Here is a 16,086-nt window from a genome sequence, read left to right on the forward strand (position 1 = left end):
ACTGAGCTACCAAGGCCCCCTTGACATCTGCCTCTTGAAGGCCCTAAGCTAACACAGTGGATATTAGTCCTATTTTTATAGGTGAGAAAACATTGGACCCATGGTTAAGTAACATGGTCCAAGCCCCACAGGTGACTAGGTGAAGTGACTAGCAGGAGAGGTGAAGTGACTAGCAGGAGAGGTGAATTTCTCAGTACTTGCACATATATCCTTCCAGCCATTGGGTAGCAGGTATATTTGATTCCACGAGCCAAGCCTTTCTGTCACACCAGGCCTCTTCTCCAGTGATTTATGCAGGTTTAATGTTAAAAACAGTTAGGGAGCTGTGACTTATTTCAGTTTGGCTCCTTCATTTTGAAGATGAGAAACTTGACATCCTGGAGGGGAGGATTGGTCTGGTGATGCCAGCCTGAGGGGCCTGTAATTGTCCAAAGGCTGGGTTGGTCCCTCTGGCTGGCCTCACTTTGGAGGTTGGAGAAAGAGGCCCAGGGAGTCCTCGGGATATGGAAGGAGGCCAGGCTGGAGATGAGGCTATCGGCCTAGGGAAACCAGGTTTGGGGGCTTACCGTCTGGCTTGCCATCCTGGTGGGTGGGACTACAAGGCTCCCAGCAGGGGGTGCTGGTTGGGAAGCACAGAGAAGAGCTGTGAAAGCATGGGCATGACACTCTGGTCCAGCTGAGGTGATAGCCCCTGGACAAGTCTGCCTGGCCCTGAGGCTACTCCCCAATCCCCTTGCTTCCGTTAGTTCATAAGCCCCAAGGAGACAAACCTCCTGGTCACATTTCCTTCTCATTGCAATTTATTCTACTCTTTTCATAGAGTAACTCTGATCCATGTTTTCTTATGTAATAACTACAAAGTCATTTGGGGCCTGTAAGAGATTTTATAAAATAATATACATAATTATATATATATACACATACACATTCCATTTTGACTAACATCCACAGAATGATGAATATAGCCAAGAACTGTGTGGCCACATGATATATTATCTTGTTGAATGCTGTACTGATACTCCAGTGGCATTAACTGCATGTCTGGAAGGAAGCCAGAATGCTCTGGGGTGCAGTGCACATGGAACTTCACATATCCAGGGGCAGAGAGAGGTGCTACTTTGCTTCAGCCTGGCTCAACTTGGATTGGTAATGAATAACATCTGCAGTTGGCCTGGTTCCTGTTCTCACCCTCTATAGAGCCTTTCATCTTTTTCGAGGAGGGAGGGTGAAGACATTCTTGAGAATGGATGCGGCATGTGCAGGAGAAGCCAGGGAGCTTGGCAGAGCCACGAGACTGACCTCCTGATGAAAACCCAGAGCACTGACAGCGGTCCACGAGGACCAAGCCAGTGTCCGGCCCAGAGGGTGCTAGCAGGAAGTAGCGGGCTCTTTGTATCCTGATGGTGGCAGCAGAGACCAGCTCAAGAGGCACATGGCTCCACTGCCCCAGCCAAATGTGGCCTGGATCTGATCACTTTCGGGTTTTCAGCACATCTGAACCTCTGTGTGGCTCAGGAGACAAAGAATTTCTCAGTACTTGCACATATATCCTTCCAGCCATTGGGTAGCGCTTATGATCTAGAAAGGTTGTTGGAACTGATGACATTTCTTCTTGGGCAGGCTTGAGATCTGCTATGATCACTGCCTGCTTCCAACAGAAGCAGGGGATTCAAGCACCTACCTCGCAAACCCTGGCCACCTGAAGTGTGGTTTCTGGAAGATGGAAGAAAGCAGGGACAAGGCCAGAGTTGTTCTGAAAAGCCAGGTGTGAGGTAATCTATGCATGCTACTAAACCAGACTGCCTGAAACATATGGCAAACTGGCAAAGAAGATCCATGTAGTAGAGTGAGCTTTAGGATAAAGCTTATCTGATGACTAGAGTGGGATTAGGCTATGAAAACAGCCTGGATATTTACTCATCTGTGCTTTGAAAGAGCATGGTATTCTGAAGCTGGACAAGTATTCTGTCTTGATGCCCCTTGTATCAGGGCCTTCACAGGGTTCCTGAAGGATGGTCCCACAGCAGCTGGGGCCATGACTAAGGACAAGGAGCTCTATGTGGAGGCAACTAGGGCTAATGCAAGGATCTTGGTGAGTGAGGGCTTAGGGGAGCCTCCTGTGTGGACAGTGGAAATGTAAGGCAGATGCTGAAGGAGGTGGAGTCTGTGGTTCCAAGAGGATGCAAGAGTCCACTTTGTTTTTTTTTTTTTTTTTTGCAAGAGTCCACTTTGAACAAAGGATTCATACCGTTCTTTAGAAAGTAGTATGTTCTATCACAGCACCTGAAGGCTCCTTTCAGAGTGCCGGGAGCATTCTCTAGGTGCAGTGCCAGGCTGTGTCCTTGTATCTTTCTTGGCTGACATTATCATGCATGGTTTAGGCAGCCCATAGGTTTTCTGGCTTTGTAGTAAGATCCAATTTCAAACTCACACATGGCAAAAATGGCTGTAGAAGTCTTTTTAGAACCATAAAACACACGTGGGCGTGGCCTATGGGGTGAAGGTTAGACCTACCCTGTCCTGTCCAGCTTAAAGAGAAAAGCCCAGGTGGGGAGAGGGTTCTAAGAGCTGGGGGAGGGAACCACATCATATACCTTGATTCCCTAGTGCTTGGCATAGTGCCTGGCACACAATGGGAATTTGGGAAATAATGTGTTGAATCAGACAAAGAGATTCTTTCATCGGATCTGAGCTGATTTATGTGATTGGGACCCTGGGCAAGTCACTTCACCTGGTGACTTAGTCTTTGCCTGTAAGGTTGTTCCTTGCATACTGTGTTTATATTTTTTACTCCTCTGGCTAGTCTATTTTGAGGATGGATTGGTTAAAAATAATGGGAACTCACTAAAGCTTCTAGAGACATATCAAGAATGGAAAATTAGAAAGCTGTCTCTAATGTAGTTACTTCTCAAATATGACCACTATTAATAATTTATTGGCTAACAGAGCTACATTTTCTCATTATCACTCTTCTGTTTTAGAAGTGGGCAATCACAGTTTTAAGCATTCACGTGTCTTTCCATGAGAGACAATAAAGGTACTTAATGAAAAAATAAAATATGCAGCTTGCAAACATTTTCCTGAATTGGGCCCTTCAGCAGAAGCAGCCTGCCCACCTTTGACCTGGAAAGTTTGCTTTGCTTAGCAACTAGAAGGAAACAAAAAGCCAGGAGAGGTGGCTTCTGGAAAGAATCCAGAATCTAGATTTAAAAAGATCTTGTCGGTAAAACACCAGGTAGAAATTATGCTCATGTCAAAGGCATATACCTCCTGTACTAATGTTCAAATGACCCATAGCATGAGGAAAGGCTAGGAGAGCTGGCTTAACAGCCTCTTCTGTGGAAAATTTCTGGGGTTTCATTCCTCTTGAGATCAGGATGAGCCCATGGTGTGATGTGACAGCCAGTACAACTAACAGAGCTAATGCCAGTGTTGGCTTCCTGAGTGTGACTGAAGTGTCCAGAACAAAGGAACTACCATCTGCTCTCCTCTGCCATGGCTGGGCATGTGGAATGTTGTGCTCCCTTCTAGGAGAGCCGGGATAAACTTGTGGCCATCCAGAGTGGCCGATGATGGGGTAGGGCCACAGCAATGTGGCCCTATAAAGAGACTTGAAGGAATAAGGATTAGCAGCTTAGAGAAGGAAAAGCTGTCTTTGAGCACCATTTTAAATGTTTCAGGAGTTGATAGATAGACTGCTTTTTTGTGTTTCAAAAGGTTTCAGAGGGCATAGCTTAGGACTACAGAGTGGAAATTATAAAGAGCAAATGTCAGGCTTCCAAGAGAGCTGGGTAACAACCTGAGGGAGTCAAAGGAGAATGGGCTGCCCAATGACTGAAGATCACAGGGGGGTTTCTCACCCCTGGAAGGATTCAGAAGGAGGCCAGATGATAACTTTATAGGGATGGAGTAAGCTAAGATCAGTGAGGATTTCTGTAAAGTTATCAGAAAAACTCTAAGAATCTAGGATCAAGTATATGGGGAAGATATAAAGGAAGTCCTAAGGTTCAGAGTGATTATATCAGGTTCTTTATGGAGACATCAGGGAGAAGGATCTTCCAAATTCTCATTAAAGGAGTGACAGGCAGCAGCAAGGAGGTGCTGGTGGCCTGGGGAGAGCCCTTCTTTACCAGTACCAGTGGAAGCAAGCTGAGGACCACATCGCATCCAGCTCACATCACCCATGAACAAATAAATCTGGGGAGGAGGGAGAAAATAGCTAAATTCACATGTAACTCTCCAGCTCTCAATTTAGCTATAGGAACTGCTGCTTTTGTCAAGGCTAATAGCAATTCCTGCAAGGTCAAAGCCTCCTCTCCTTTTTTTGGAGAAAGAGAGAGAGAACAGGAGGACAAGAGATGAGGGAGGGGAGAAAGACACAGAAAAATGGATGTGAAGTGGGAGAGGAAGGTAAGGGCTCTGCTATTTGAAGGTTGCATGTTTAGAAGTGCCAACATTCACCTACTGTGTCTTGGTGCCATGTCACTACAGCTATGAGCAGGCTGCCCTTGAAGGTGAGTGTGGCAGGGTGGTGTCATGATAAGAGCACTGGGCAGGAAGACAGTGACCTTCCATCCCAGGCCTGCCTCTCACTTAACTTTGGGCTCCTGGGTGAGCCATGGCACCTCTCCAGCTTTGTGTTTCTTTCTGCAAAATGCAGAACTGGCCTGGACTACTTGGAAGGTTCTCCTCAACTCCTGGGAGCTCTGTCTTTATGATGAGTGGACATCTGAGCCATATCCTGGCAGAGCTAAGGATGAGGGGTAGGGATAACCCATGAATCTTGTCCTGTCACCCGGTTTCTTAGAATTCTGGGACATTTTGTGGCCTATCTGGTGGGAACTGTCCAGCTCTGGGGCAAAGGAACTCTGGGGATAGACAAGTTGATGTGACAAAGGGTGAGGAGGGAGATAGGGAAGAGTAAGGAGAGGGGGAGGCACTTACAGCAGGAAGAGATGGGCACGCTGATGGCCAGGATCACCCAGGCGATGTCCATCTTGCTCAGGCAGATGGTGGCCCTGTGCTGGGGTTTGTCCCCTTCGGCCACATGAGATATATTCCCTGCTGTTCCAGGCTTCCAGGTCCCAGCAGGGACCAGGCGGTTGAGGAAGTTTCCTGTGGCTGTGGACACCACTGTGGAGAGAGGACTGGGCACCCTGTTGGTCATGGTGGGGGTGGCTGTAGCCTCCTCCTTGGCTTGGGAAATAGTGCTTTCTGAGCCCTCGGTGGGATGGGATGGGGCCTGCGAGGTTGAGGATGTTCCCTGAGGAGTCCCCTTGGAAGGGGCTGAGACACTGGCATTGAAGGCAGCCTGGGTGGGCCCCGCGGTGGCTGTGGAGACCCCAGAGCTGGTAGATGGAGGTCTGTTGATGCCAGGGGTGACAGTAAGCCAGGAGTCACTGTGGCTGGGGCCATCCTGTGGGTCACCGCGGGGGTGCTGAGAAGGCACTGGGGCAGGTTGTGGACTGGCAGGGGCACCTGAGGCTACTGTGGTGTCCAGCTCCCCTCCTTGGCTGGTGAAGGTAGAACCATCCCCCTGGCCTGCTCTGCTAAGGCCTGGCTTGTCCTCTGTAGGCACCAGGGGGTTGGTGGGTGGTGCCCACGAGGTCCTACTGGGCGCCATGGTTGTGGCCACTGTCTGGGGCTGTGGCAAGGAAGAATAACCCCAGAGTGGGTTCCTGGAGGTGAGGGTAGAGGGGTCAGGTTCTACAGACCCTGTAAAGTTGCCTTTGTAGATCTGAAAGATTTTCCCCAGAGGCCGCTTCTGCCCCAGATGTGTGGAGCTCTGATTTCGTCCCCGTTGGCCTTCCTTCCTCCCAGAGTGGCCACTGGGTGCAGGCAGGACAGAGCGTGATGAACTGTTGGCCCCCTTCCTGGAAGAGCCTGGAGGCCTGGGAGGCCTGCGCGTGGTAGCCCGGGTGGGTGCTGTGGTGGGACGGCTGGTGGTTGCCGTTGGCTTTGTCAGCAGGATGGTGGGCACAGCCTCCCCCTGGGTGTGGCCCTCTGAGTAGGAGGATGTGGTTGCCATGGCAGCAGGAAGGGGCTCTGTGGGTAGGGGGCCTTCAGAATGTGGGGTGGTTGCTGTCACCGTGATAGTGGAGATGGTGTTTGTAGGAGGGTGTCCATCTGGATGGGGTGTTGTCATTGCCATGGGAGCTGTAGCCTGTGAGGAAGGTCCATCGGGATGGGGCGTCAGTGTGACCACAGAAGTAGGGGTAGTTGCCATGGAAGAGTGTCTGGTAGAGCTGAGGGATGCTGTCACCATGGTGCCTGGGGTGGTGCCTGAGGGGAAGACCTGAAGAGATTCTCTGGGAGATGGTTCCTGGGTGGCAAATACCAGTGCTTCAGTCAGTGCCAAGATCAGGAGGAAGCCTTGAGAGGAAGACAGAGAGAAGAGGTGAAATACCTGGGAAGTTGCTCAGAGCCTAGACTTTCTTTACTCATGAACCTATGGAGCTCTAGGAACTCAAAGGAAACATTAGGAATGTTCTGGAGGTCCATACTGCCACTGTGACTCCCAGAAGCAGCTTCTCAGAAAAGGCTGGGTTGGATGTGGGAAAGATTGTGGCCTCTGAGTGCCTGTTGCCCCTCTGCGTGAGCCAGCTTGAGTCAAATGTGGAAGGCTTACTTGGGCAGAGCTGACCAACTCTTATGCCCTTTCTGAATCTTCTACTATGGACTGGACAAAGGCACAAATGGTCAGACCTCCATTTATTCAGGCCCATTCACTGGACCAGTAAGGAGGGTCTCTATCCTCTCCTTCACCTTGGAGAACACAAAAATGAACAGGGCAATCTCTGGATTCTGGGTGAGCTCAAACAAATCCACAAAGAATCCTAAAACAAGGCAGAGACATCTTAGTGCCATAGGATAGTGACAGGCAGAAGGGGACAGGGGTCCAGAGGGTGGCCAGATCTGGTGCCCATCTAGCACTTGGCACACAGCCTGGAAGAAAAGATGCACTCTATGAATGCCAGCTGGTTTTATGGTTGTCGTTAATGTTAACTGCTTTTCCTATGGCACTCACGTGGCTAAACTGTCTGTGGAAAATCACTTGTAATACCCAGCCTTTTGAGTAGGAGGACCTTTTTTGAGCATTAAAAGAAAATCATGGATTCTTTCTGATGATCAGTGTATATGCTTTTAGTTCATCGAGAAGAGATGCACAAGAACAAAAACCTATAAATTTAAAAATACTTCTAAATATATGTGGATTTTATTAATCACAACAGCATGTGTCAAATTTTTCAAATAACACATCTTGTATAAATGTGAGACATAGGATCTGTTCAGATTATAAACTGGAAGACTGGCCACCCCAGTACTACACATGGGCTAGGAAGAATTTAGTCTCCACTGCTGAGGAGTGGCCTGACATGCTTTTAAGGCCTGATTCTGACCTGTGAAGTCCTTTTTCTTATGAACCACTTCCTGGTTACTCTTATGCCCTACCTTCAGCTCTGCTAGCCACCCAGACGATGGTAGAAATCTGTCTCTATCTGGTAACTCCCTGGGAGCTTCCCTCCCCCTTCAGATTCAAGCAAGATGAATGGCCAAAGCAGGGTTCCTGGCAGTGACTTCTACATGCCTGGGATGGTCAGTGAAGCTGCTGACAGGGGAAGGCAGGGGCCCTGGTGAGCTTTCAGAAACAAAGAAGGGGAGATCATCTCCTGGCATGCCTTTGAAATGGGCCCAGGACCACCACTGAAGCCACCTCTGACTTAGGTGTGGGGTGGAGTCTGAATGTGGACCAGTTCCCCTCACCCTACACTTATGAATTAGTAGGTGAAGGGAGGCCAAGGGACTATAGATTGAACAGAGTATAGCACATGCAGACTTTAGGACCAAAAATTTGCCTAAGCAACCTATTTCTTTCTAAGCTTTCTTTGGTGATTTAAACCATATATTAACAGTAGGCTCTTCTTATTCAGGTCAATCCCAAAAACTAATTTCTGAGCATTTGCTTTGGTCCAGTCTTTCATGCTTGATTTAATCCTCACAACCACTCAGTGGGGTAGGAAACAGATCTCAGGTAGATTAATGAACATGTTTAAAGTCCCACCACAGCTGCCATATATGAAACCGAGCTGTATCTAAAATGCATGCTTTTCTTGGTCAACCACCACCAATGATTCAGGAGGAGGAAGAGGAAAAGAAGTTGCTATGCCATGATGTTCTCATTGGTTCAGGGTTATTCCAACCCTTCTCTTGCAGCCAAACACCACAGGGACAATCTGTTCTTAGGGATAGGAGTCCTGACCCCTGATATTTTGAGGGACATTCCCTTACAAACTACATTCTCTTACAAAACTCTTACTGTTTTGTTCATGAGTCCCTTGGTTCAGTATTAAGTGTTAAAGATTGAACTTTGTGTCCCCCAAGTTCATATGTTGAAGCTCTAATCCCTAGCACCTCAGAATGTCACTGTATTTGGTGACAGGGCTTTTAAAGAGGCTATTAAGTCGAAATGAGGGCATTAGGGTGGTCCCCAATCTAATCTGACTGTGTCTTTATAAGAAGAGGAGATTAAGACACACAGGTGATACCAGAAATGCTAGTACACAGAGGAAAGGCCACGTGAAGACACGATGAGAATGTGGCCATCTTCAAGTCAAAGGGAGAGGTCTCATCAGAAACCAATCCTGTTGGCACCTTGATCTTGGTCTTCAGGGCCTCCAGACTGGGGGAAAATAAATTTCTGTTGTTTAAGCACTCTCAGCCTGTGGTACTTTGTTATGACAGCCCAAGCTAAGACAGCTAATCTTACATTAGAGATCCCTCAGATAAAGGAAAGGCAGAGACCAGGGCTTGTGTGCAGGTAGTTTATTTTGGGAAGTGATCCAAGGGCAACAACCATGGGGGTCTGAGATGAGTCAAATAGTGAAAATCAATCTACAGCACGTTATGAGTTGACCAGAATGAGCAACTCATATTTGCTGGGGACCTCTGAGGGGCTGAGTAGATTGTACCTCAAACTGTCTTTGAGAGACAGCACTCACTTGCTGAGCTGTTCCTGATGTGGGAAACAAAGGCAAAAGAAAAATTAAGTTTCCTTACTACTTATAGCCGATTGACAAGTCCTGGAAACAGGCAGTGACATTCCTCTAGGAACTCAGCTACCTCAATGTTAATACTTTGCTAAAGGCAAGAGGCAATATTATCCTGACCCCCAGGATGCTGTAAGTCTTCTTTAACACATAAAAATTCCTTTGGAAAGTTCCTTTGACTTTCTCTCCCAAGATACACATTAGCAATCTTCCTCCAAGCATATGGCCCACAATATATATCTGAAGGGTCTCATGACTGAGTTTTTTCTAAACAGTAATAAATGATCTTTTCCTAGCAATAGCTAGCCCAATCAGGATATTGGAAACCTTGTTTCTAAAATATCCTGGAGGCTTGTGGTGTCCCTAACCTCCTCCCAACTTGAAAGTGTATAATCAGTCGCCTGTCACAACCTCAAAGCAGCTCTTTCTGGCCATGGGTCCTGTGCCTGTACTTTAATAAAAACACCTTTTTGCACCAAAGATGTTTCAAGATTCTTTCTTGGCTGTTGGATTCAAATCCCAACATTTCCTACATCATTCCCATCCCACTGGCCCAGGGCTACTCCACTGGTACTCATTCCTCTGTATTCTCACTCCTGCATGAGGCCCATAGCCCATGGAGCTGTCAGAGAAGCCCTGGGCAAAGGCCCTATCAGGGTATGCCTGTACCCAGGTGGTGGCTGCTGTGACAGCTGGAGTTAAAATCAAGGGCCCAGAGGATTCCTGGGGTAGAACACCAGATGTGCTAGAGACAATCAGAGACCAGAGACCAAGGACATGGCCATCTTTTGGCAGCGGCATCAAGCGCAGTGCAAAGCTTTCAGAGATCCCGAATGATTCCAGTAACGGGTGGGAGAGGAGCAACCCTGGCCTCCAGAAAAACTTTGCAGCACTCTAGAGGCAAAGGGGTTAACATATCCTAGTCTTTAAAATACTCAGGGAAAGAATTTCTCCTGATTTTCTCACCAAGAGCATTCCAGAGGTTAAAATCCTCCCAGCTGGGAAGTATGACTACAATTCTTCTTGCTCTATGACTTACAATGTAAGTAAATGCTTGCCTTTGTTGCTCCCTCTCCCTTTTTAAAAAAAGTTATCAGCATCCTGTGAGTTATTTTTCTCTCTAGGAAGACTGTTAAGTTACCTCTCAGCCCTTTCTTTCTTAGACTTTATAGTAAACCTTTGTTTGGTACAATGAATGGGTATTGCCATCTGGGTGCAAAGAGTTTTCATTTGGAGGATGACATTTAGTTGTCACAGTGAAAGGGGCCCTAGAGGTAACTTAATCAAATTCTCTCATTTCACAGAGGAGGCAATGGAAGGAGCAAAGTGACTTTTCCAAGAACTCACAGCAGGTTGAGGACACAGCCTGGTCCACTGCCACTATTTCAAAGCAATTTTACATACGTATCATAAAAATTGCTACCCTGTTGCACTGTACAAACACTTCCTTCAACCTCCACTGTCACCTTCACTAAGGAAATCAGACATGACTTTACCTCTCCTCTTTGGCATAAAAGGTTAATAACTGAATGGAAGGGCACATACTGTCACATTAACTGTGCAAGGCCTTCAACCCAGGGCTCCCCTATCAGATGCAAATTTTCATTCAAGTCCCTTTGTGTTGGCCTGCTCGCTCTTTCCCCCACAATCTGGGGCTATCGTCGCTTTGCATATCATTTGCATAGATTTGCATAATACCCTATAGAGGCTGTAATTCCAAATATGAAAGAGAGACTAAACTAAAATTTAGCCTGACATGCTTTAAATGTGGAACCAAATTTTAAAGCATCTCGGAAAACGGACAAGTGTGGGGGGTAGAAACTCACAGACTGATGGATGTCCAGATGTTGCAGGAAGGCCTCTTCCTACCTAGAATTCCAATGCATACATGATCCCAGGGCCCAAGGAAAGGAAAGGTTCTTCTCCTTCTGTTTATTTGGTTAACTGCCCACATTGCATATTGGGCATGATATTTGCATCTGGCAAAAGCAAGGAGGGAGTTGGTGAAGAGAGAGATGGCTAATTTAATGTATGAGGTGCTTCCTATTGCCATGCACTGCTTGCAGGGCTAAGCTTGTCCTGTTATATTTAACTCTCATAACAACTGATAAGACAGGTATTATTATTAGGTCACTGTTGCACCTGAGGAAAAGCAGCACAGAGAGGTACAGAAACCTGTCTTTTGTCATACTGGTGGGGAATGGAGAGCGGTGATTTGACCTGGCACCTTGACTTCAGAGTTTATAGTCTTGCACCTGGGTGGTTCAGCCGGTTAAGCACCTGACTCTTGATCTCAGCTCAGGTCTTAATCTCAGGGTTGTGAATTCAAGCCATACACTCAGTTCCACACTGGCATGGAACCTACTTAAAACGGAATAAAACAAACAAAATAACACTTTCACTCAGGGATCTGCTCTGCACTACCCCTCCCCCCTACCTGCTAGGCTGTTCTGCATATTAAAAAGCAATAATCCATAATTTTTGGGAACCGATTTTCTATTACTGGTCTTTTGACTTTTCTTTCCTTACCTGTTTTCTTCAGGGCTCTATATGACACATGTAGCGTTCTTTTAATAAGATGGTCAATTAACTTTATCCTGTAAAGTTAAGTAATTAGGGGAAACTTGTAGTAGTCCAACAAAAAAGCTGGAAATCCTCGCTTTCCCTCCCCTTGACCCTAGGCAGGCCTTTGTGACTTCTGTGAGGAAAAGAATGGGGCAGAAAAGGTTACACAGCTTCTGCAGGTTTCTCTTGGGTGTCTCTGGTCCCATACAAGAAGTCCAATGGCCTTTAGGCCACCATGTGGAGAAACTGAGTGGAGGGACCACATGAAGAGCAATAGAAAGGCCTAAGGAGCCCCAGCTTTCCAACCCCAGCCAGGCATCAGACATGACACTGAAACAGCCTACAGATAACCCCAGACCCAGCCACTGTTGGATTGCAGCCACAGAAGAGACTCCCAAGTGAGAGCTGCCTCACTGAGCTCAGTCAACTCGAACATTTGGGAACAAAGTAAATGATTAAGCCACTGTTTTGGGATAGTTTGTTTTATAGCAATGAATGACTGGAACACTTAGGAATTTAGCTTCTGAAAAAAAATGAATTTAGCTTCTGCATCCAGTGTTTTAACAAAAGGAAAGAGTATCTACAGCATACTGAGTTTGATCATCAGAGTCTGTTCTCAACATGGGAAGGAACATACCATCTTGCTAGGAAATTGGCTTTTCTAATTTCAAGATTATCATCTTTTAGTTGGAAGGGATATTAGGACTCTCTGGTATCTAACTCCTTCACTTTACCGATGAGAAGGTTGAGGCCCAACATAGTGAAATACTTACCATGGGTCACACAGCTACACTGGGTTAGGACTGGGAGAGATCCAGGCCAACTCACTGCCCCTCCAATCCTGCTAATGCTCCAAACCCAAAGTGTTCTCTTTATATCACCGGCCCCTGTATTCTACTGTGTTCCATCCTCTGAACGTCAACGTTCTCTTTTTATTTTATTTTATTTTATTTTATTTATTATTTTATTTTAAAACATGTTTTTTTTTTTATTTTTCTATTTATTTTATGATAGTCACACACAGAGAGAGAGGCAGAGACACAGGCAGAGGGAGAAACAGGCTCCATGCATCGGGAGCCTGACGTGGGATTCGATCCCGGGTCTCCAGGATTGTGCCCTGGGCCAAAGGCAGGCGCCAAACCGCTGCGCCACCCAGGGATCCCCGTGCTCTTTTATTTTAAAGATCAAACATGAACTCCTCATTTCTCATAGCATGGTTTCCCTGAGAAATAAATATGCACCACTGCCTTCAGAATGTGCTGGACAAATGCTTTTAAGAGGTAACTTATGCTTGTGACCTTGGCTTCTTTATGAAACCAGTGAGTTTAGGATGTAAATCTCTGCTTTTGCCCTCCTTCCTGGCAGCCAGGCCTGTGGCCTCCAGCCAGCATGAATTTCCTTGTGTTGCTCTGGGAGGCTGACAGAGCACAGCTTCCTAAGAAAAACACTACAAAGAAACACATGTGAACACACACACATGCATGCATACACAGCACAGATTCTCTCTTAGGAATAGGAAACAGGCAAGAACATCCATTTGCAGCCCAGGCCCTTCTATCATCCTCATGCTAACATATGGTCAAGTCTTTCTCAGTTCAAAACAGCTGCTATGTGGAAGTACCAGGATTTAAATTCAGGTTCTCTGATCCTGGATGCTTGAGATCTTAGGGACTAAGAGATTTTTGATCCAGGAAAATATCCTACAGGAGCACAAGAACATATGAGGATAGGCAATGACATACCAATAGAAACAACTGTGATGACCACAATTAAAAAATAAAGCTTTCCCCAAAGATAGCAACACTTAGGGGAACTATGCTACCTTTTATCTTCAGCTTTAGCTTTTTGCCTTGCACATTTAGCTCCTCTTAGGACAAACATTTTCTACCTAGAACTCCTCCTTGGTCTTGAAGGCCTTGTTAGACGTCCTTCCTTGTGCCTGTAACCTTTATGCCTAACCTATTCCAGCCCTCATCTCGATGAATGGAAATGGTGAGTGTCTCGTTTGCCTGTCTGAACTCTAAACTGCCAGAGGGTAGAGATTATCTGGTTCAATGTTGTAACTCCATATCTAGTGCAGTTACTGACTATAATGAATATTTGCTGAAGGCTAAGAAACCTAAATCACTCATTAGGCAGCTGTGGCAGTTTATATTTTCCAAAAATAATCACTACAATACATCCCAAACCATTTACTCTTCCTAAATGTGGCTTGGCACTCCTATTGGAGAGGTGAGATCTCTGTTCTCTTCCCTTGAATCTGGGTGGGGCTGTGACTGTGGCTGAAGTGAAGCCACACGACTTCTGAGGCCAGATCATAAAAGGTGGGCACAGCTACTTCCTAGTTCTTATTTGTCAGTGCTTCTTCTCTGAAGCCAGCCACCATGCTATGAGGTAGCCTGAGTAGCCCACTGCAGAGCCCATGTGGAAAGGACCTAAAGCCCCTGATCTTCAGTCCCAGCTGAACTTCTATATAACAACCAGCACCAAGTTGCTATCCTAGAAGTGCCATGGAGCTCTCTGGCACACATGTACTTTGTGGTTTGGAGGACAGATGGAATACAGGTGGAGGACCGTATATGGTGGATACAGTATATTGGAGGATATGACCATTTCTTCAAGGAGCTGCTAATCTAGAAGGGAAGAAAATCAGCTATGACAGAGGCACAAACCCATACACCAAAGACATTCTTTCAAAGGCTCTCTAAACAAAAATGAAAAGGTCAACTCAGCTTCTAATAAAATAACAAGATCATTAATATTCAGGGAACATCTCTCTGACATCATGGGAAAGAATACAGTCCTGACTGGCTTGTACTCTCCCAAAACTAAAAGGAAAAGGCTAATAAATACAGTCCTGACTGGCTTGTACTCTCCCAAAACTAAAAGGAAAAGGCTAATAAAAAATGTTCTCTGCTTTAGAGTAGAGAAGATGAACAGCATTACCTCAGCCAGGTGATCAAGGTCAACATCAACAGTGATAAAGTCATGGTGACAGTATGTATCTTTGATGGTACTTTGCCACAGTATGTGCCCTTGATGGTACTTTGCTTCTGTAGCTTTCCTTCCCCTATTAACCCAGGCTAATGATAAGAAAAACATATGAAAAATCCAAATTGAGGGACATCCTACAAAGTATCTGATCATACTCCTCAAAACTGTCAAGGTCATCAAAAACAAGGAAAGTCTGAGAAACTATCACAGCCAAAAGGTGCCTACGGAGATATGACAGACAAATGTGATGTAGTATCCTGGACAGGATCCTGAAAAGAGAAAAAGGACATTAAAAGAAAAAGAAGAAAATGTGAATAGAGTATGGACTTCACTTAATAATAATGTATCATTAATTGTGACAAATGTACTATAGTAATACAAGATGTTACTAACAGAAAACTGAATGTAGGGTATATATAGAGAATTCTCTGTTCTACTCTTGGAACTTTTCTCTAGGTTTAAAACTATTCTAAAATTAAAAAAAAAAAAAGAAATATTGAAAAAAAAAGCTCCACATGGGTTTTGGAGGGGGATAGAGCTGAAGGCAGGTTTGCAGGCAGTGTTCCCAGCAACTTGGTATAAGATTTTGTGTCCACAGATGGGGGCATGCAGATAGGACAGTGGGTAAGGGGAAAGCCTGAGTCCTACCCTGCCCTAATGGTGGCTTCTGGCTCTTCAGATTTTTCTTAACTTAGTGGATAGATTCTGATCTAACCTAGCTACTGATATGTTGTGGAGCCTACTTAAAGAGAAAAGGGAAAAAAATCCATTATTGCCACATCTTTCTATATTCCTTTTGATTCTCAGCTTTTTAAATATTTGCATTCAGAGCCAAGTGTAGAGTTTGGAGGTAAAATGGTCAAAGACTGACAGCCTGAACACATAGTTTTAAACCAGTGCAAAATCTAACTGAGGGGTCAGGGTAAATGGCATTCACGTAATATAAACGATTATAACTTTCTTTACCCAGGAAGCAGGATACATGAAAATCCAAGCTTATTTATCATTGCTACAGGGCTAGATTGCCCTGCCATTTAACCATGGAAGCCATATAAGGTATTAGATATGGCTACCTCCATCCTCATTCAAAATTTCTAAAACAAACAAACAAACAAAAAAACCCACATGCTAGATGATAATGTATCAGTCTAAAAACCCAACTTTATTGTCATTTTGTTTTGACAAGATCAAGACATCTTGACATCTTTAATATTTCTGGTCAGGGGCAGCCCAGGTGGGCCGCCTTCGGCCCAGGGTGTGATCCTGAAACCCGGGATCCAGTCCCACATCAGGCTCCCTGCATGGAGCCTGCTTCTCCCTCTGCCTGTGTCTCTGCCTCTCTTTCTCCCTCTCCTACTGTCTCTCATGAATAAACAAATAAAATCTTTAAAAAAATATTTCTGGTCAGAAATGATGGCTCCCAGCCCACTACCAGGACACTCTGTTCCCATTCATATTGTGGCCCTTCTCCCCACAGAGC

General features: G+C 45.7%; 1 protein-coding gene across 36 annotated transcripts in view; it reads right to left on the reverse strand.

Moving 5' to 3' along the window:
- TMEM108 (transmembrane protein 108) overlaps window positions 1-16,086 on the reverse strand; it is a 349,072-nt gene that overhangs the window by 10,315 nt on the left and 322,671 nt on the right. For 32 of the 36 annotated variants that reach the window (XM_072792726.1, XM_072792712.1, XM_072792729.1 and 29 more), the window contains one exon: window positions 4,945-6,372. In XM_072792726.1, coding sequence (XP_072648827.1) covers window positions 4,945-6,372 — 1,428 coding nt within the window. Of the gene's footprint in view, window positions 1-4,944; window positions 6,373-10,873; window positions 11,027-11,576; window positions 11,645-16,086 lie in introns of those variants that run through there. The other 4 variants (XM_072792747.1, XM_072792746.1, XM_072792743.1 and 1 more) reach the window with 2 other exon arrangements.

The sequence above is a fragment of the Canis lupus genome, chromosome 22, assembly GCF_048164855.1.
Source record: "Canis lupus baileyi chromosome 22, mCanLup2.hap1, whole genome shotgun sequence".
Taxonomy (NCBI): domain Eukaryota; kingdom Metazoa; phylum Chordata; class Mammalia; order Carnivora; family Canidae; genus Canis; species Canis lupus.